Source organism: Manis pentadactyla, chromosome 5 (assembly GCF_030020395.1).
Source record: "Manis pentadactyla isolate mManPen7 chromosome 5, mManPen7.hap1, whole genome shotgun sequence".
NCBI classification, from domain to species: Eukaryota; Metazoa; Chordata; class Mammalia; order Pholidota; family Manidae; genus Manis; species Manis pentadactyla.
In genome coordinates this window covers 93,454,022-93,475,324 of record NC_080023.1, presented here as the reverse complement: position 1 = coordinate 93,475,324, position 21,303 = coordinate 93,454,022, and the positions used below count along the sequence as shown (strand labels likewise).

The following is a 21,303-nucleotide window of genomic DNA, read 5'->3' as shown; positions in this document are numbered from 1 at the left end:
TTTTTTCAGGTATATATGTCACACTATTCTCCCAATGTAAGTCATTATATTTTCCTAAAATTGTGAGAATTGGTATACTGACTTAAGAGCAGAACAACTTTTAGAGGGAACTTTATTCTCTATTGAAACCAAAGGGGAAGGTTCTTCAATGGTGGGCCTGACTGCTCCTATGCAGGAATTAGTATCAGTGGGAAAACCAAAGCAGGAACTGTGACTGCTTTCCCACACTTTCCAAAAATGTACATTAACAAGATGCTCTTGAGATTCAAAGAACTTTGTCCAATATGCTGGTAGAATGCTTCACACCTGGTCTGCCAGGAATCATATTTACAGTCCTTCCACCCAAAGGCAGGGCTGAACAAAAATATCCTGCATGCTGCCAACATAGACGTCCTTGCTCCAGACAAGAAATCGAAAACTCAAGGTTTAGCGGTAAGGCATATTTTCAGGCGAAAATGACCCCTCTAACTTTACATGTTCTTCAATTTTTTAGGAGCAAATGTGGATTTGAAGGTAATTTCGCTTCCCACCCCCACCACCATCCCGTGCAATTTAATACCATGCTCGCCAGGGACCTTAACCTCGTCATTTTAAAAAATGAGATATCCGTGACCCTGGGTGAACTTGTTGAGTGTAGGTACAGCAAAGGAAATTCTAGACTCTATGAGCGCCCGAGCCTTGTCCGGCGCAATCCCCTCCTGAACACTGGTCAGTGCGCTGCCTGCCATGCCCACCTGCGCGCGGACAGCGGGTGCAGCATGCCTGGTCCAGCTGCCTTGACCTCCCGCGCGGCGTCCCGGCCTGAGGCGCTGGACCAAGCATCCCGGCCTTCCCCCGCAGGCTAGTCTCCCTTCCAGGCTGTCGGCCTCCTCACACTCTCTCCACTGCTCACCCTAATTTTCCAGATTTCTCTTCAGTCATCCTCACTCACCTCCCCCCTACCCCCTTGCCTACCTTCACTCCAGCCTTCGGTCCATCTCTCACACCCCCTCCCGCCCACCCATTTGCAATCTCTCGTTTCTGTGACCTCTTGCCTCAACTCTGCAGGCCTGAAAGAAAGTCACATAGGCACGGTCCTACTCCGACCCCACACGCCTCGCCCCAAACAAACCCATGCACACTGTCCTTTGTTCCATTTCTTGGACCGGCTGTTCCTGTCCCTTCCTCCCTATCTGTCCTGAATTGCTCCCAGGAGTAGGTTTCTGTCTTCCCCGACGCCCTGGTCCTGTCCCTCCGATTTATTAGAGCCCCCGTTTTGGCGCATGTTCCTTTTTCTTCTCCTCCATCCCATCATCCCTTCTCGCCCTCCTTTCCACAGTGGGAGTGCTTGCGCCTGCTCCTCTGTCTGCTCCTGTCTGAGCGCCCCGCCCGACTCCCTCTCCTTCCTTCGCTCTTCGGGGCGCTTTCTCCGACTCTCAACTCTTCGGCCAGCCGGCCTCCGCCTCCCTCCCCTGCCTCGCTTCTGGCCTCCCCTGCGCGTCCCCCCTCCCTCGCGCTAGCCCAAACGCTGTGCTCGCTCCTGGAGCGCCCGCCGCGCCGCCGGGCTCTGCTGCCCGCCCGCGCGCCCGCCCGCCCGCCCGCCCGCCACTGTGCAGTGGAGTTTGGTGGAATCTCTGCTGACGTCACGTCACTCCCCACTCGGAGTCGGAGCTGAGGGAAGAGAGAGGGATGAAAACGAGGGAGGGGAGAGAGAGGGCGAGACCGAGCGAGAAAGCTAGAGAGGAGCAGAAAGAAACTGCCAGGCACGGCTAGATCCCGGAGGCCGCCGCGCACCCGTGGACTCCCTCGGAACGTGGCACCCTCGGGAGCCCTGCAGTCCTCTCGGGCTCGGCTTTCCGGTGCTTGCGGTACAGCCCGCGCCTCGCCTCGCTGGGAATCTCCCCGGAAAGCGGTGGGACGCGGAGACAGCAGCTTTCTCCCGGTAGCCGGTAAGTGGAGGCCCTCTCTTCCGCAAGGATGTGAGACAATGCGAGTTTGGAAATTTGTTCCACTTTGGAGAATCTTCACCGTAGGTGATTTGTGGTTCTTGGGGCTGCAGTTGGCAAACAGACTTTGCAAAGCCCCTTTCCTTTCGACCCTAGTCACAGACATTAACTATCTATGGGGTGCTGAAGTTGAGTGGGAAGTGAGACCATGGCTGGCATTTAAAACGAGGTATCTTCCCTTAAATCTCGGTGCCAACACTGCAGGGACAAATCCTCAGGCTGAGGATTAGCATTCTCAAGATAAAGGGCCGGGTACAAAGTTTCAGCTACTGGAAGATTAGCCCCTTTCCCATTGTTACCAATTAGAAAAAAGATTCCATCTTAACTGGCAGTTAGTGACCTCTCAGGCCCAAGCGAATTACCTGGGAGCCAGGCCTGGATACCAAGCTCACACAATTACCCCGGATTATAAATCCTTTAAATTGATCACCAGTCAACTCCAATCTTGCACGTCAGGAGATACATTTTAAATGGGTGCAGAGGAGAGGACCATTTTCCATCTGTGAAGTAAGAACAAAATTACTACATATCTGAGAACACATTCCTCTTTTTATTACAATTTAATGACTACTTTCCTAAGCAATTTAGAAATAAAACCACCATAAGGTAGTGTGATTTTTTACTTCTTTTTGTGCAAGTATTATGTCTTAGTAAACTTAGTAAGTGAAAAAAAACTTATAATAATTAAAATAATAGTAATTCATACATTCTAAAATATTTTTATGAAAAATTTATCTGATTTAGAGGGATTTCCATGCATTGTTTTTAGGCCAGTAATAAGAATTAAAGATGGTTTTAATGATACAATTTTGGAGGAAATTCATCTACAATTCAAATACCACTTATGTCAAGGAAACAAAGCACTCAGGCAAAATAGATCGAGGATATTATTGATGTAACATAAAATAAGTATACAAGGTTTCAAGAATCAAACTTTCCCTAAAAATTAAATAGCTACTTCATTTACGGAATGGTTCACTTTACCTCAGCAAAACTGCACTTAAATTATTCAGGAGCTTTGTTCCTCAAGTTGAGCATGTTTGTCTGAATTCAAGTGTTCCTAAACCATCAATATTAATTGGTTTAAAAGAAGGCTTATACTGGTAAAATACAGAACTGTGTTAAGCAGCATTTTAATTTCCTTAAATGACTACCCACTGCAAATTAATTTACTGACCAATCTCACCAATGTAGCTCATTTAAAACATATGTTCTCGTGTTGTTTATTTTTAAACTTTCCATCAAAGATTTTGTTATGAAGTAACAAAGTGCATGGAAAGGAGGGAAATGTGAAAGGATTTGGAATTATTAGCACTACATTTTTCCTGCAATTTCATTTTATGGCAATCATCGGGGATTATTTTTAAGCAAACTGTTTTATTACTTAGGGCTTGCCTGCCTGCCTTGGCCAGTGTGTTCAGTGCACCCCATTAGCTGTGTGCTGCTTACTAGCATGCTCACAATAGAAAACTCAAGTTAGGCGAAACACCATTGCCTGGCATATACATTCCAACCGGGATGTGAATTTGGGGGGTGAGGACAGCTTCCCATCTTGAAAAGTTGCGCATCTTAATTTGTGAGACCAGCCAAGAAGCCAGTCTCCTAAATCCCACAGCCAAATTTGTCTTGTAAGACTTGCCTTTACAGGGCAAGTTTAAGAATCAGCATGCTGGAATTGGAGGTCTCTCTTTTTTTTTAAATTATCTTTCCTAGTTATTTAGACTCAATTCATCTAGTAGGCCTGATCATTATATGAAGCAAAAAAATGCAGATCTCAGGGTCCATTTCGACTGCAAAATAAAGCCCCAAGTCTCAAGGACATGTAGGAGTGAGCTAAAGAACACGCCTTGACCTTCTTTTCAATCTTTAGACTGGAGTTCTTGAAGATTTGTTTTGTACTTCTTTGTTTGGTCTTTGGCACTGAAGCTTGGGAGTAGAGGGTCAAAGTGTAATAATCGACTGACTTTACAATGAGCGACCCCATATTTTTCTTTTGTATATTTCATTATTTAAAAAAACAAAATAAAAACTATTTGTAGTTACCATCTGCAATGCTCCGACTATTGGCTAATAATGCAGCCAGTTCAGGCGTTAAAAAAAAGAAAAGATTATCGAATTGATGATGACATGCAAATTTCCCCTGAAATTATCATAAGTAAACATTTGAAGTCTGGACTAATAAAATCCCATCTGTGTTACTTCATATCGAGTTAGTAGAAAGCTGTGATAATGAATTTTGTAATATCTCACGAACAGACATCTCAATCAGGGACTAATCCTGTGATTTTACTGCAGAATCACTAAATCTGGAGCCGCCAAACTGCTACTTCTGGGCCCCCGGGCCCTCAAGAATCGGCAAAGCCCCCGCCCCCGTCCCGGCTAGCTGGTGGAGGAACCGCCTGGCCGTCCCCACCCTTGGATTCCCGAGCCTTGGAGCCAGGCAGCCCCTCCTCTAGGCAGCGACCTTGGCCAGAGGTCCCCGGGGCCCGGCCCCTTCCAGGAGAGGCCGAGGAGCAGGGAAATTGGCTACTCAGGCCCGAGCCAGATCCTCCACTACCGTCTCTGTCTCTGTCTCTGTCTCTGCTTCTCTGCCCACCGGGCTACGTTCGCCCGCACCCTAATCCCTGGATCCGAGTGAAATGGGCCCCACTGCCCCAAGCGTACCCAGGGCAACGTGGAGGGGGCAGGCGCCGAAGTCCAAGAGGCCTGCGGGGCCTGGGACGGCCCTTTCTTTTCCTCTGCCTTTAAAGCAAACAAGGCTCTTCTATCCATCCGGACTGAGCCCCTCGTCACCCACCTCTCCCGGTTTGCCTGTGGCAGAGAACAGGGCGCGAGTTAAACCGTGGGCTCGCTGGCTGCGGTTGGAAATTTGAAAAAGCTTTGGTTTGCCAGGGAGTAGGATGAGAACTAGGGAAGCCGTTCTCTCTGAGCTGTTTCTCTATTCTTCGCAAGTAGAAACCCCCCCGGGGAAGTGTGCTCCTCTCTCCTCCGTCTCATTCAGTCCAGCCCTTTCCTCCTCCAATGTGATCTTAAATCATATTTTAGGGGCAATTAAATGACGGTTGAGTATCTCCAGGGAAAGGTGTAGCTAAATATGGAAAAGTGGCTCCTGAGAGATGAGAAACGCAGAGCAGCGCTCTCCCGGAGCACCCTAGACCGAGAACTGGGGTCCTGCTCATTTCGGAATTATAGAAAATCGAGGCAAACTACTATTTAGGACAGGAACAAGTTGACTGGCGTTCCACAAATGTTTACTAAGCTCCAGCTAACAGACAAGAACTGTTTTGAATTGTGGCCTTAGCACACAACTACCCAAAGAGAAAAGTCTTCTCCACCCACCCCCAAATTTTGTGCCTCCTAAGGTAGCCCTCGTGTTCAGACGAACTCTCCCCTGACACAGACACCTTGTCAGTAGTTTCACAGCTTAAGCTCCCCAAACCTGGCTTCCTCGGCCAAGGACCCCGGGCCCATTCGCTGCAACTCTGGAGGGAGATACCCTTCTTGGCAACCATTCAGATGTCCTGGACCAGGGTCTAGGGTGGGAATGTGCCCCGGCGGCCAAAGGCTGCCAGGTCCGAGAAATAGGCCAGAAACCTAGCACGGAGAAGGCGCGTAATAGCGAGTGCTGAAGTTCTCCGCCCTACAGGCAGCCGCCTTTGAGCCCTGCACGCCCGCGGACTACCGCTTCTCACAGACCTCCTTTTCTGTTTTGCAGATACGGGGAATGGAGACTAACTGCCGCAAACTAGTGTCGGCGTGTGTGCAATTAGGTAAGACTCCTTCTCCTGCCTGAGTCACCCTACGGGAGCCCGCGCCACACCAAGGCAGCGAGAGGGCACCGGCCCCGCAGCCAGGCAGAGGCGAGAGCCGCTTTCAGGAGGGGCCGGCCAGGGCGGGAAGGAAAGCAGAACCAGGACGCCGACTACTCGGGGTGGAGGCGAGGAGTGGGGGTGGTGGGCGTGTGCAAGAGTCGGAGCCTCTCCCCGCTTCGCGAAGCCCAGGGCCTACTCCTTCCATCGGGAGCTGCTGGTAGCCAGAGAGGCGCGGAGAGAGTACGCCGCCCGGTGCCAGGTTGCCAATGGGTCCGGGAAATGGCAGTGCCTTCTGCCCTTTCCTCTAACTGGGTCTTTGCTCTCTGTCCCTCTTTCTCCTTCGTCCTGCCTCCGTCCCCACACCACAACCCCACACCCCCGCTCCTATCCACGGCCGTCTGGGGCGTCTCTCTCCCGGCACGTGGGGTCGGCGCGCGCTGCCCAGGCGTGCAGCCGGCTGCGGTTGAATGCCTCTTCTCCAAAGACTCCGAAATAAAAAAGGTCGAGTTCACGGACTCTCCCGAAAGCCGGAAAGAGGCGGCCAGCAGCAAGCTCTTCCCTCGGCAGCATCCCAGCGCCAATGGTAAGGCCGGGAGCAACGCGCAGGCTGCCCACTGGACACCCGCCTCCGGGCCCCTAGGCCTCGAGTGCGGCGCACGCAGGCGAGGTAACCAGACCAGGCGCGCCTGCTCCTTAACTTAGAGACTTGGCCTCTGGGTGGGACGGGAAGCAGCCGTCCCAGGGACGTTAATTTCTTCCCCCAAATTATACTGCACTCCTGAGACCCAACACCTCTCCTCCCTCTTGCTCTTTCTTGCTCTTTCCCTGTGGCCTGATCACACCCCACCAACCTCAGTTGCTTCTATGTGGCGTGGAAAAGTGGTCCAACAGCGACCTCTGTCGCTCGCCGCGTCCCACTGCGTGCAGCGCCACTAGGCGCACCCCGCCCCCGGCGGCGCTCAGCAGTGCCGCGCCCAAGCTTGTGGGTGCAGGGTTTACCGCGGAAAACTAGCACGCGAGGCTTGTGTTGGCGAAAATTCGCCTGGCGAGGGAGGCGGAGGATCTGACTACAGCCCGGCAGAACCTGAGGGCCGCGCCTGTAAACAGAGGCCAGGGGTGGAATGGAGAGTTTGCCCCTGTCAATGCGAACCTACCTGTTGTGCTGGTTGCAGGGCCTTGGGTTTTGGCAATGTCGTTGCTTGATTGGCCGGTTCCAGTATGGACGAGTCAGGGGATATTGCTGCTCAAAGTCTGCAGGCTTGTGTGAAAGTTAAAACGTCTCCAAGCCACTACATAGGTCTTTGCCAAACTGAAACTGGTCCTTCAGCTGTGTGTGTTGTTGGATGGGGGTGGAGGGGGGTGATGAAGGAACAAGCTTTGCCTTGGAATACATGAAAATCTCAAATTTACTGTTCCTGTATTCTCCGGGTTTACCAATCTCCTTTATAAATATGTGCGTAGCCTTAGGAGTTTGTTGACCTTTGATAGTGTGAAGAGATAAAGCCCCCCGCAGCCCTTGGCCCCTAACCCCCTCTTTCCTCCTTAGAGTGTAAGGATACAAATGTAGTGTGCTGGAGGGGGACGAATTGGCGGCCCCGCCAAGTATACAAACCGTATTATTAAGAAGAAAACGAAGGCTGTGCATTCGGGTTTCCCAGTGAATCTGAGAAAAGCATCATTTGTTGAAATAAAACGTCTAAAGTGGTTTGAAGCAGAACGGCCTCAACGCTGCACAATAACGCTCAGAGTCCTCCTGCTGGGCCAGTTAAACGCTCACTTGTCGGGTATTAACCCCATGGGGTTAAATGGGGCCATGCAGAGATAACGTCGGGGTGATTTCTGTCATTAAGATTGTGTTAAATTCTTCTTCTGTTTGATAATCGGTCGTAAAAATAAATTATTAGACCGGAGTATGTTTGGGTTATGGTTAAAAATCAAGAGCAGCGATGACTCCAAAGGAAAATGCTTTGTGTGGGTTCAGCCCTGGCTCCGGCTAGACTAGGGGAGCTCCCCAATCTCGCTTCGCAAGGGGCGGGCTGCCCGCGGCTGAGCCGCGCTGACGTTTCTGGCTGCGCTGTGAGCTGTAAAGATGCAAAATATACACTCCTACCCGACCCTCAGCGTTCCTTGACACCAGGAATAGTTTCTGAGGACAGGTGACCTCCCCTCAAGCTAGGAAGGCAGGGCCCCTCAGGAGAAACCTGAAGAGGAATGGGGGGCCTTCTGAGTGGACTAGAATCTGCAGGTAGCCAGAGAGTCCTGTGCGCTGTCACAGTCCTGGCGGGTGCTCCAGAACCTTTGCTTTTGATAATTTGTAAATAAAGAAACCAGAAATAATAAATGATAGTTTTCTTAACCATTCCTTTCAAGACCTGAATTTTTAGTGCACGTGAAAGGTTCTTCCTCTACACTGCTGGTAGTCTGTTTTCTACCTTTTGGACAGAAGAGGAAAATTGCTGCCCAAACATGTTTAATGCCATTAATTAAGAAGAGGCATGTGATAGAAGAAATGCAGAACATCTTGGATTTTTCTTTTCTTTTCTTTTTAGCTTTTAGAGATCTGGCAGACAGAAAAATGTCACACATGAGTGGGCAAAACTATAGTACTGCTGAAGTAAGGTTGCCAGAGTCCCCTTTACGGAATATAAGTAAATTTAACTTACATAATATGCAGGCTCCGGGCCACAGCCTACTTTAAAAGGAAAGATTTTTCTCACTGAACTTTTGTATAGTTTTTATCTGCTTTTAAAAGGAAGAAATGTTTGCAATGGCAGTGATTTTTTCAAAAAGGGCCATGATATTCTATTATTGGCACTACCCTCACCTCACCCCCAAAATTACTTTGTCCTTGTTGAAGACAAAATGTGCTCTTAGTAGGCAAGGTTGACCTCCGGTAGTCCCGGGCTCTGCGTCCATGCCCAAGCGAGTCCCTGCCCCCTTATTCCCATTGGACTGACCCACAGCCTGGCTCAAAACCCGAAAATGGAGGGACCTGAGGTCGGCTGCAGACCCCTAAGGCCTGGGGTTTGAAAGAGGGTGGAGAGAGGAATGGCTAGACTTGGCAAGTGGAGGCAAGAGCTGGCAAGTTAAGCAGTACCCCCTCAGAAAGAAGGGGCAGAGTGCCGCTGACAACGTGACAGTGGAAAAGAGATCGTCCGCTCCCTAGCTTTGAGTGTCCCGGAAAGGAGCCTCCTTGAGGAACTCAAAAAAAAGTACTCTTGACCTTCAGGAAGGGGATGACTGAACCTCCCTTGTCAGTAACCTTAAAGTTTCAGAGCTGTGGCTCTGGATTCCGGGCTGAAATCAGACTGAGCTTCCTCCCCCACAGTCCCAACTCCTGCCTTCTTAACCAGACACGGGGCAGACACCTCTGCCGTGCTCCCCCCCGCGGCACCATTAATTTTAAAATAGCTTTGGCGACGTGGATGTGCTGAAAGTTCTGCCCAGGTCTCCGGTGGGCGCAGACTCGCTTTCCTTGATGGAGACTTAAGAGGTCCGTGTGGCGCCCCCAGCCGCGACACGCACCCGCTCCCGCTGCTGGCAGCTGCTGGGTCCCAGCCTTCCGAGGACTCGGGGTAACCGGGCCGCAGACCGCCCCCCCCCAATTCACTCAATCAGCGAATGTTCGCAGAGCAAATACTACTGCGTAGATTCCTAACGTACCCCTGAAAGCCAATAATCGGGTTTCCCTTGGCCTTTGTGAAGCGACCTTAGGGCTAACAACTAAACCAACGAGAGCAGCCCAGACCGCGAACTGCAAAAAGCGAAATGGTGGTGCTTGGGGTTGGCGCATGGGGCCTGGAGTTGTCAGAAAGAAGGGGGATGTTTAGAAGGGCAGAGGGCTCTTAGTGAGGCGCGATAGCAAGGGACAAGGGCATGAGGTGTAAGGAAAAAGAAACGCAAGAAGGGAACCGAGTAGCGAGAGATTTCCGTTTTCTTTTCTATACATCCCCTTCCCGCCCCCCAAGCCAACTCTTCAGTTTATTGGCAGAGGCTGCCTCTTCGTTTTGTGGGTTGTTTTGTTTTGTTTTGTTTTGTTGCCATTAGGGGAAATTGTACCAGTTGTGCAAAGGTAGTTAGGCCCTGCGGATGCCGGCCCTCAGAAGTAGTCTTCACAGGTCTCGTTCCTAGCTGCTGACACCTTGCGCGCTCGAAGTTTCCTAAGGCTGGTTGGGCTTTTATTCTGCACCGCCCGCTGTTAATATATGCAGCAGTTGTTAGAGCGACTCAGGGGGGAAGAGGAAATGTATAACGAAAGCTTTTTCGTGAGCAGGAATATACTAATGGAACAATCTGATGTCTTCTTAATCCTATGTAAAAAGCTTTGTCGTTCTTCCTAATATTGACTGAATGGGTAATTAATGGCTCTTCATCTAGGCGAATACCCTGTAATCCAAAGATAGGCAAAAGACAACAAGCCTAAGGTAGAAGACAAAAGCCCAACTGTGGCTGCCACCCGCGTCCCCAGCCAGGGTCTCCAAATGGAAAAGTTTACTCTCAGGAGAAAAAGGCAGCAGTGGGAGAATAAAGGTTTCTTGGGCTTGACTTACCTACAGAAAACCTTACCACCCAGCTCAGTTCTCCACTACTGGCTCTTTCTCCCACCAGCCCTTCTCTCTCTTGTTTCTTTCGTCTCAATTCCTCTAGGAAGAAGCTCCCATTTGGGGCCTGACCAAAGCCCTTATCTTTCATTTCGGGAAATGATTGATAACACAGGAGAAACACGCAAGGTCTTCAAAAAGCTCAGGTAAAGGATCAAGTTCCTTTCTGATTCTGGTGGCAACTCCTTTCTTTTGCAACCCAAGGCAGAGTCTCTGAGGAATAAGGTAGTTGAGAGGGGAGGGAAGACATTAATAGAAGGAGAGAGAGAAGCAAAATTGTGATACGTGTTAAAAGAACCATCAGGAGTGAAGTCAACGTCATTGTCAGGACCTGACCGAAGAGTGCCCAAGATTCTCCCAGCATGTTTTTAAAAGGCTGACATTTTAATTTAAACCTCTAGAAGTAATATATTACTTGGGTTACTACAATGAGGTGGGTTCCTTTTTTTTTTGTCAGCTGACAGCTTTTAAAATATTATTTCACTAGGGAAATAAAAGCTTCATCTCAGATTATAGGTGGGTATTTTTGGATTTATGTGATTTATGGTTACCATGGCAACTAATGCTAGATGTTAGCTACCAGCATGTCTGGGAGAGGGAAGACAGAAAGAAGGGAGAGCAAGAGAAATAGAAACAGGAGACCAACATGAGCTGGAGAAGGAGAAATAGAGAAGGGAGAGACTGGAGCATTTTAACCCACTCTTTGAAAAAAGTTACCTTAGTTTTTCCCTTGCCACTTCTCTCTTTGGATCTCATTCTCATTTCTTCCTCCCTCTCTCTCTCCTTCTATTTCTCCTCTACCAACAACACATATTTATACATTCTTTTACTTTTCCACAACTAGTTGCATTCTGTATTAAATGAGAGCTTAACGAGCCTGTAGCCTTAACATGCTAATGTGAAAAGGCACTAGAGCAGGTGGGTTTACTGATTTGAGCAGCTCCCACCCACCACATACCCTGTAATCCATCACTGGCCAATGTAGGGGTGCCAACCCTCCTCCCATCTTGAACCCCCCAGCCAATTACCCCAAACCTCAAGTGGCTGAGTGTGTGGGACAGAAATATGGGTACCATTTGCAAGGACCCAGAGAGGATGGGTATTGCTCAATACATCCACAGAGTTTTGATTCAGAAAAGAATCTCTTTTTTAAAAAACAAATCAGCACATTTTCATTCCATTTAGAGAATGGGGGGAAAATCAGCCACAATAAAGCCTTTAATTTGTGGGTGGGGAGAGGGAGTGGGGGTGACTAGGAGGCCCTTTCCAGCTTTATTTGTAAGGGGGGAAAAGCCAGGCAGAGGAAGGAAGTGGGGAAGGGCCACTCCTTGGGCAGCACATGCAAGGTCTCCATCTGACCTCTGCACCTTACACCACAGGCGCGCACACGCTCAAGCCTGTCTCATGGCTCAGAGCTGAGTCCGGGAAGGCCTCACCCTTGAGCTGGCCTGGACTGGAGCAAGACCCTCACCTCTCTACGGACTGACAGTGCAGAGAGACATCTAATTGATCCATCTTCTAGGTGACCTTTGAGGACAGATATTTTTCCAAAAGTTGTGAATCACTTGGTTGGATCTCCAGTTCATACCGGACCAGTGCAACCCAGTGTTCAGCCATTTAGCCCGAGCAATCTCAATGCGCTGGCCAAAGGGGCTTTGCCAAACTAACACTAAAGAGTGTGAAATTAAAGAAAACCTTAAGACTGGTAATAGGTAGTAAATACCAGCTCGAAAGCTGACCCCGTGTTACACATGTCCCCCCTCAAGGGTCTTCTTTGAAGGAATATGAAAAAAAAAAAAACTGAGATGGATCTGACATCTTCAGACTTGAAAACCCAAACCCCACACTGGGCTTCCCCCTACACAGAGGCCATACAGCACCTCCAGCTTCTCTGAATGGAGCACCCTGATTTTTTCTGGATTGAAAATTTCTGTGATGGAGGCTGAAGTCATAGTGATTTTTAGGAGCAAAGAAAAGTGGGGGTTGGGACAACAGTAGTGCTGAGCCCACAAAATACATAAGATTTCTTTACTTTCAACCCCTCCTTATTTATACTGCCTAAGCCTTTGCACCCACAGGGTTTTTTGGTAGATTTAAATCTCCATAATTGCCCACCAGTTTTCATGGAAGTGTTTCTTGGTTCCCCACTACACATTTGCTTTTCCCCATCTAGACTTTTCATGTTGGTGTACTCCTTCCACTGGAGTGGCACCCAGTCGCAGACTGAGTGAAGTGATTAGATTAGGAGAGAGTTGAAAACCTGGCTGGAAAAGGCAAAGAAATGCCTCACTAGCTTAGTTGTTGGGGGTTAAGTATATATATTATGTGTGTGTGTATATCTATTAGATAGAGATAGATAGATAGATAGATAGATAGATAGATAGATAGATAGATAGATAGATAGATAGATAGACAGATGATAGTTAGCTAGCTAGCTAGCTGGATAGAGACGGTTTTGTTTTTACTTTAACCAGAATTCTCCAGACAATTCTTTATTCTCTACTTGACTTTGCAAATAGATCAATACAATTTAAGATTCCTTATCTTCATAGGTTTTTAGGGTGCCTGAAAATTACCAGCACTTCCATATCCTACATTTTGGCAATATGAGGAGCTGTCACTTGCCCTTGGGTTTTTCATCCACTTTAGGTCCTTCATACATGTGTATTTGCTATAATGAAAGTTGGTCAACAGAGTAATCAAGCTTAAATAAAAATTCTATGAATTTAATAGACCGAAAGACTTAGCAATCTATATGGCCCTGTGGAGTCTCTCAGACATCTTGGATAAGTTTTGAAAAATGCCCAGAGCCTCCACCAAAAATTGCAGCTCCTGGGTTTGAATCATAAAGAAACAAAGAAGAAACCATGCTCAGTATGGCAGAGAATCTTTCATTCTGTGATGTGATGGAGCTTAAATGGTTCCAAGAATGAAGCTTTAGGGTTGTGGTATTATGGGAATCACAGCTATGCTGAGGTTTAAAAGAAGATATTAGAATATGATTAGTAAACACATTGGGCAGAAAAGAGCTGGATTCATACTGACTTAGTTATAGGTCATCTACTGGCAGTGCAATGGGAGGAAATATTTACTTTACACATATACTTTATGATCTTGGGGGAATTAGAGAAAATTCAATAAGAAAATGGCTAGAAACATTTAAACCCTTATTTAAAAGACTTAAGCAAATTAGAGTCTTATCAGATTAAAAAGCACTACAAATCTGAGAGCATTGTCTTCGGTGAAACGCTGTGGGGTCTGAGAAGGAGATTCTCTGCCAAATCTCAGGGATAAAATGCGTCATTTAAGCACCAGATAATGAGCGGAATGTAAATTAATTTAACCTTCTTTACCAACAGGCTGCTGGTGTAATATGTATAATTCAGTGACGAGAGTGCAGGACCTAGTATAGCTGGGTATATGAGGCTTAGCTATACAGACCTGTCACATAGGGATGTGTTCTGCTTTGAGCAGGTGTGTGTATGCGTGGAGTGGGGTGAACTAGAATAAAAGGTTGATACCACAAATGCTAATTTAAAGCTTACCATGAAGAAAGCTCCCCTTGTAGCTAAATTCTTCTTAAAGTGAAATGAGACTTGTGGGGAGAGACTGAACAACAATTGCCATTTGGTTCCTTGGACTCCTTTTGAGTGTGTTTAAAATGGGGAGGAGCTGTAAATAGGGTTTGGGTCGGGGGAGTAGCAGGGCAAAGGGGAGACACAGAGGTCACAAACATATTTGTAATCTGCTTCATCCACTCTGCCCCAGACTGAGTAAGTTTCCCAATCCTGTGAACAAGGACAAGGAGGGAGTTTTCTGAAGATACCTCCTACTGGTGTTGCAAATCATTGACTGTAATGTCAAACAAATACACATTCAAGGATGATAACGCTAACTCCACAGTAAAGCAATTGCCAACGCAGAAACCCCAGGGAGATTAGTTTGTGCTCTCCAACTGACCTAAGTCAGAGGACAAAGGACTTTCAAAAATTATTTTGAGTGATATGTTTGGATTTCTTCCTTTAATTTCTTCGGAAATTAAATTTCTTTGAAACGGTGGTGTATAAAGAGTTGGGTGTCTGCGAAGGCAGTTTTTTTCCCCCTCTTTGTTTTATATGAATGAATAAGACTGCTCTTCCTAGCTGAGTGCTCTCCTAGGCTTTTACCTTTCGCCCACATCCTACCGCCTCTGCCTGCTTGGACTTTAACGATTCAAGACAGCCTTGAACCCTCTAGGAAAAGAAAATGACTTAAAAATTATCCTTGAAATTGGTTGTTTGGCAACACTCTTAATTGTATGGAAATTCATTAAAGCATATTTTATATATAATTAGCTCAAGGTTGTTGATTCTACAGGCTTTATGGATTTGAATCTGATTGATAATAAAGTAAACATGAGAGTCGAATTTAAAGCGTGGCTCTCTCTCGGGTTAGAAAGAGCTTAATACAGTATACAAGGAATTTGAAAGATCTAGGATATGTGTCTTAATCAACGTTAAGTAGAATGGATAAGCTTTCAGCATTTTGAAAATGCTGGGTTAGGGTTTCTATTCTATTGTGTGTTTTCTGTCTGGGGACTAATAAGCATTACAGAGAACGTGATCTGAGGCGACTTTTTATTCTTGTATAAATCCAGACTGAACCACCAGTTGTTCCTTTAAAGTCGAGGTAATTTTTCTTTTGACGGGTCCATTTGCTTCTCGATTTCTAATTTATTAGCCTGCCTTCTCAGGGCTCTGTCTTCTTTGCAATTAAAGTAAAGCTTCTCCAGATTAGCGCAGAATTCATTTGACAGGCTGTTTGGAAAATTTAAGATGGCAGAGGTGGTTTGTTAATGTTTTCAAATTTTTCTGGTTTTAAGTAGCATGTCTTTTCCAGGCAGGGGGAGAAAAACACCTCTTGATTGGAAATGGATGTATCGAGATACAAAAGGTGTGGAGTGGGGGCTGTTGTTGATCTTTGTACCTTTCAGCTGCTTTCTCCCGAGCTTTTTATACCCAGCCTCATCTCTCCACCTCTCCGCCCCAACTAAAAACCGGATGGTCTTTGGCCAGGCCCGAGCCGAATTCCTGGGAGCGGGCCGGTGTAGACTCAGCGGGCACAGCGAGGTACTTGCCCGGCCCCGCACAGCTGATAGGTGCAAACAAGACTGTCCCTCCGCCCCGACTCCAGGGCCTTCTGATTGGTTTGGAGCCACGTCACTCACCCCGGGCGAAGGGTCTGGGAGGAGGCGGAGGCAGAGGCTGGGAGGGTTGGGGTGGGCCGCGGCAGAGTGACGTCTCGACACCAGGAAGCCCGCCTCTGGTTTTAAGATGTTAGGCCATCAGGGAAGCTCTGAGCCGCAGAGCTGGTCGGTCGCTCGCAGGGGTGCCCAGAGCTGAGCTGCAGCGAGGCCCGGCTGGAGCGCGACTGCCGGAGGGGGTGTGCGTGTGCGCGCAGCTGAGGGTGCGCCCAGAGGCCCGCGCTGCTGCCGCCGCCGCGGGGGATCTAATATCAGCTACCTGTCCCTGTCACTCTTGACAGTTCGCTGTCAGGGCTGCCGCGCGGGGGGCGGGCAAAGCGCGATCGGCGTTAGCTTTTCTCATTGGAGAGGTACTTGGGGGAGGGAAGGAAGGAAGAAGGGGTCTTTGCCCACTCCTGTTTCGCTTTGGAGCTTGGAAGCCTGCTCCCCCAAAGACGATCGGAGCTGTGCCCTCCTGCCCACATCCCTATGTCTCGGTTTGCCCGCTGACTTTCTCTTAAGCCTTGCGAAGGAGACGGGGGCGGCTCGGCTGGAGGACTCGGCGGGGGTGGTGTTCCCTTGCTCTGTCTGCGGTGGCCACCGCCGGGAAAGTCCGCGCCTAGAGCGCGCAGCAGAGCAGGCGGCGGCGACCACGGGACTTCGGCGGGGCGGTAGCCCAGGACTCGTAGGGCGGCTCGCTCCTTCGTCCATGAACTGCATGAAAGGCCCGCTGCATTTGGAGCACAGAGCAGCAGGGACCAAACTGTTGGCTGCCTCCTCTTCCTCCTCCTGTCACCATCCCCAACCTCTGGCCATGGCTTCGGTTCTGGCTCCCGGTCAGACCCGCTCCCTGGACTCTTCCAAGCACAGGCTGGAGGTGCACACCATCTCTGACACCTCCAGCCCCGAGGCCGCAGGTAAGGCGCCGCGCGGCCCCGCGGATATCCCCGCCCAGCCGTCCAGCGCCGCTCGGTCCTCCGCACCCCCAAGGAAGTCGGCCCCTCCTGGGGGAGGCGTGGTGGGAGTGGTCGTTTAGTCTGCTCCCCGCAGAACTTCCGGAGCCAGGGTTATGATGACCCCGCGTCCCTTTCGCCTTACCTCGACCTTCCCGCGGGCCTGGCGCGAGCAAGCGAGCTATATTCTGCCGCCCTTCATATTCCCACCCTGGCCTCCCTTCTGTTTCCTGGGTCACAAAAATTACAGCATCTCTGTTCGAGGACGTTCAGCAACTGCATCCACCTCCCCCGACCTCTTTCCGTTCTGTCGGCTTTCAGCTGCCGGGAAGCTCCGCTTGTTAGAAAAGTGTGTCTTAAACTATGCCGCAGAAGTGGCGGATTTTCTAAAAGTCGGAGGAACTTGGGTGCCGGCCCAAATCCCAAAGTCTACTTTTCACAGCCTTCCGAAACCACATCGGAGCCTTTTACTGGGGGAGGGGGAAGTGCGGGGTGGCGGGAGATGCGAAGGGTCTGCGAAATGCGCGGACGTGCGTGGCCGGGGGATTTTATGAGTCTGCGCAGAAACGTATAAATATACTTGAAAGCGCAGGCCATAAAAATGAATGTGCTGTTGCAGTAAGATAAACATGTAAATAAAACGTGCGGTGCTTGGGGAAGGGGAGGAGATGGGGCGCGCACACCCACATTCACGTTTGCACACTCCACAGACGCAGCGCTCCCCGCGGCCGCGACCAGCCACTCACAACTCCTCCCCTGCCAAGCAGCCCAGCCCTTTCCTAGCCTCTGCCGCCTGGTCCAGTTGTATTTCCTGGGTGGCAGGTGGGCAAGCTGACGGGAACCTTCGTGTGTTTCGTTAACAGAGAAAGACAAGAGCCAGCAGGGAAAAAATGAGGACGTGGGCGCCGAAGATCCATCTAAGAAAAAGCGGCAGCGGCGACAGCGGACTCATTTCACCAGTCAGCAGCTGCAGGAACTGGAGGCCACTTTCCAGAGGAATCGCTACCCGGATATGTCCACGCGAGAGGAAATCGCCGTGTGGACCAACCTTACGGAAGCCCGAGTCCGGGTAGGAGCTTGCACCGAGCCTGGGAGGCTAGTGGGGAGGGCGTTGTAGAGACGCAGGCCTTGTGGACCAAGAGGGAGCGTGGGAGGCAGCGCCGCCCGGGAGTGTGCCTTCGCAAAGGTAGAAGAAAGGCCTCACCGCGGGCCCAGTTGCGCGGTTACAGAACCGCCTTCCGAGACCCGCCACCGGCCTGGCGTAAGATCCCGGAGCAGCACGCCGCTCCCGGCCCCGCCACCCTGTGCTCTCAAACTGGGCCGCAAGGCATTCCCCTGCACAGGGCATTGTGTTCCCGGCTTGCAGTCTCCAGGCCACAACTAATATAATCCCTCCCAGGCCGGGAGCCGAGAACAGGCTCCAACCTGTGTGCCTTTATACAAGGAAAACCAGCCAGAGACACGCAAAGGTTGATCCTCCCTGGGAAACTTTCCCACCCGGCCAGTGCAGGCCTTTTCTTTACTCGGGCTCGCCCTCCTTACACAGTCTTTGCGGTCTTCAGGCCATTCAGGTCTCTCCCATACCCTATGTCCTGGTTTTGTGATCTGCGGAAGCAGTTCTAATACACAACTACTATCCTGCTAGTTCTCTTAGAAAGAAAAAAAAAGGAAAAAAACTTTTCAGTTTGTTTTATTTATCTTTTCTCAGGGGATTGTTACACCCTTCCTCCTAATTATAATAGCTTTATTAAAGAATGGGCTTACCTTTGTAGAAAATCTGTACGTTATGGGCTGGCAAAAATGAACTTAAATTACCCAGTAGCAACATCCTGGTTTCTGCTGGTCGTTGGAAAACTCCAAATTTGTAAGGATTCTGGAGGCAGTAAACACACATAGGATCCAGAGGCCTTGCTGGGGTTTGTTTTTTAATGCTCTGGATAGAAAAATAGAGCCCCCAGTTAGAGCAGAAAGAAGAGAACATTATATAACAGCAATGAAAAGAAAAAAGACAGAATGCGCCCTCAGAGCTGAGGGAACGAAGGCACTCTGCGTGGCATTTGTGTGGGGTGTAAGGCTATGCTGATGTGTAAGAAAGCCGCGATGAAGTTGGAAATAGTTTTAGTTTAACTGCGCAGAGCTAGCGCTCCCGGCCGAGGCGCGTGGTTTTGCGTAAGGTCAGTCTTTCATTAGCTCTCGCGAGCATCAGGGGAATGCGCCTCGCACGTATTCTTCTCGCCTGGGCAATGTTTAGACAGCCTACGGTAGAAATGGCAAGTAATTAAAATAAAAACACAATCTGTGAGTTCTCTGGAATCCTTCGGAAAAACCCTCCCCCACCTCTCAGGCTTTTCTGTAGTTTCTCCTAAGTTCCTTGCCGCCGTTGTGCTGGGCTCTCGCTCTCTCCGGCTGCCTCCTTCCAGGCCTGCTGCTTGTCCAGCCAAGTGGGAGTGAAGCGCGCTTTTTATAGTAGTCGGGAGGAAGGGGGATAAAAAAGGAAATCGAGAATGAAAGGGAAAAGGAAAAAAAAAAAAAGGATTAGGCGGCTGGGCCCAGCAGAGAAGTGTAATGTGAAACATCACCGGTGTCAGCTCGAAAATCCCGGGCCAGGCCTAGCTCCAATACACAAAAGCCTCCGTCTGGGGCGACGCGCGGACCCGATGTGGATTGAGAGCAGGGTTGCGTCGGGGCCACCGGACGCGGGTGGGGGCTGGCGGGACTGGGCGGACGCTTACAGAACCTAGCAACCCGTCGGAGCCGGCGGGAGCAGCGCCGGGCGCGAGGGCCTGGCCTGGGGTGGGCGAAGGGTGGAGAGCAGAGCAAAGGGAGGAGAAGGCTGCAGAGGGACCCGTTTTGGTTCCCGGAGATTTACATGCCAAGCTTGTGGAGTTTAATGAACTAACAGGGAGATGGTCTTTTGTTTTTCATTTGGACATTTTGCTAGTTAAGGAAAGGGGTCGCGGATCCGCGCCTCGTTGAGGGCGCAGGTTCCAAAGAGTGGAGTGCAACAGTGGAGGTCCCAGGGAGGGGGGAAGTGCTGTGTGAGAGGGAGAGCGCCGGCGTCTGGGGCCCTCTCTGCCCCTTGTCCTCATCACTGACTGTGGCTTTGGAATGGAAGCAAGTTTGCAAGGTGGCCATGGAAGGGTTGGGCTGAAAGCCCGCTGCCCCTCGTTTATTTTGCAGTAATTGTTTTTGGACCCTGAGGAGGGCCTGGGTTAGTGACCAAGCCGCATACAGGCCACCAGACGTAGGGCTGGGGTTTGTGGTGCAGCTCGGGGCCCGGGATCGCAAGCTTGAGCCTACCGGGCCACCCTCTCTTGGACCTCCCTCAGGGTTGGTAACTGCACGCTGGATCGGGCAGCTTGGGGCGCGGGGCCGTGGGTGTGAGGAACATTGTGGGAGCCTTTGGTATTTTCTGGGATCAAGATTTTACTAACGGCATCTATGCCGTCTGTTTGCTCCTTTGCCCTCCACCCCCACCCAGGTTTGGTTCAAGAATCGCCGGGCTAAATGGAGAAAGCGGGAGCGCAACCAGCAGGCAGAGCTGTGCAAGAATGGCTTTGGGCCGCAGTTCAACGGGCTTATGCAGCCCTACGACGACATGTACCCAGGCTATTCGTACAACAATTGGGCCGCCAAGGGCCTCACGTCGGCCTCCCTGTCCACCAAGAGCTTCCCTTTCTTCAACTCTATGAACGTCAACCCCCTGTCGTCACAGAGCATGTTCTCCCCGCCCAACTCCATCTCATCCATGAGCATGTCGTCCAGCATGGTGCCCTCAGCGGTGACCGGCGTCCCAGGCTCCAGCCTCAACAGCTTGAATAACTTGAACAACCTGAGCAGCCCGTCGCTGAATTCCGCGGTGCCGACGCCCGCCTGTCCTTACGCGCCGCCGACTCCGCCGTATGTTTATAGGGACACGTGTAACTCGAGCCTGGCCAGCCTGAGACTGAAAGCAAAGCAGCACTCCAGCTTCGGCTACGCCAGCGTGCAGAACCCTGCGTCCAACCTGAGCGCGTGCCAGTACGCCGTGGACCGGCCCGTGTGAGCCTCGCCCACACTGCCGGGATACTAGGATTGTGCCGAATGGGGCAACTCTGCCCTTGAAAGACTGGGAATTCGCTAGAAGGTCGTGGGCACTAAAGAAAGGGAGAGAAAGGAGAGAGAGAGCAAAAAGGAAACCACTGAATTAAAGAGAGCTCCTTTGATTTCAAAGGAATTTCCTCAAATGTCTGACATCTTTCACTAGAAGTATTTCCAACAGTTTCAAGGACACACAAATGTTTGACTGGATGACATTTTAACATTACTATAAGCTTGTTATTTTTTAAGTTTAGCATTGTTAACATTAAAATGACTGAAAGGATGTATATATATGGAAATGTCAAATTAATTTTATAAAAAGCAGTTGTTAGTAATATCACAAGTGTTTTTAAAGGTTAGGCTTTAAAATAAAGCATGTTATACAGAAGCGATTAGGATTTTTCGCTTGCAAGCAAAGGAATGTATATACGAAATGCCACACTGTATGTTTCTAACATATTATTATTATAAAAATGTGTGAATATCAGTTTTAGAATAGTTTCTCTGGTGGATGCAATGATGTTTCTGAAACTGCTATGTACAACCTACCCTGTGTATAACATTTCGTACAATATTACTGTTTTACTTTTCAGCAAATATGAAAAAAATGTGTTTTATTTCATGGGAGTAAAATATACTACATACAAATTG

The 21,303-nt window shown here is 49.5% G+C and overlaps 1 protein-coding gene and 1 long non-coding RNA gene across 4 annotated transcripts; one reads left to right on the top strand and one right to left on the bottom strand.

Moving 5' to 3' along the window:
• The first annotated feature begins 1,640 nt into the window (after nucleotides 1–1,640).
• PITX2 (paired like homeodomain 2) lies at nucleotides 1,641–21,303 on the top strand. 3 transcript variants are annotated; one of them, XM_036920862.2, is made up of 5 exons: nucleotides 1,641–1,928; nucleotides 5,701–5,755; nucleotides 6,243–6,380; nucleotides 17,436–17,641; nucleotides 20,054–21,303. In XM_036920862.2, exons 2-5 carry the CDS (start codon nucleotides 5,710–5,712, stop codon nucleotides 20,615–20,617), a joined length of 954 nt encoding a protein of 317 aa, XP_036776757.1. In that variant the 5' UTR covers nucleotides 1,641–1,928; nucleotides 5,701–5,709; the 3' UTR covers nucleotides 20,618–21,303. The 3 variants fall into 3 exon arrangements, with proteins under 3 accessions (XP_036776757.1, XP_036776759.1, XP_036776756.1); XM_036920864.2 differs by lacking the exon at nucleotides 6,243–6,380 and having other exon boundaries at nucleotides 1,646–1,928; XM_036920861.2 differs by lacking the exons at nucleotides 1,641–1,928; nucleotides 5,701–5,755; nucleotides 6,243–6,380 and adding an exon at nucleotides 16,003–16,536.
• Nucleotides 15,001–15,725, bottom strand: LOC130683824 (uncharacterized). Its single transcript, XR_008997823.1, has 2 exons — nucleotides 15,605–15,725; nucleotides 15,001–15,194 (listed from the first exon to the last, which is right to left on the bottom strand). It is a non-coding gene; the product is annotated as an uncharacterized LOC130683824 (long non-coding RNA).

Excerpts from the sequence above, each read along its gene's own strand:
- PITX2 (XM_036920861.2), top strand. The coding sequence starts at position 16,329 with ATGAACTGCATGAAAGGCCCGCTGCATTTGGAGCACAGAGCAGCAGGG. Across the intron at positions 16,537-17,435 it reads CTCCAGCCCCGAGGCCGCAG|AGAAAGACAAGAGCCAGCAG; the intron begins GTAAGGCGCCGC and ends TTTCGTTAACAG. Across the intron at positions 17,642-20,053 it reads TTACGGAAGCCCGAGTCCGG|GTTTGGTTCAAGAATCGCCG; the intron begins GTAGGAGCTTGC and ends ACCCCCACCCAG.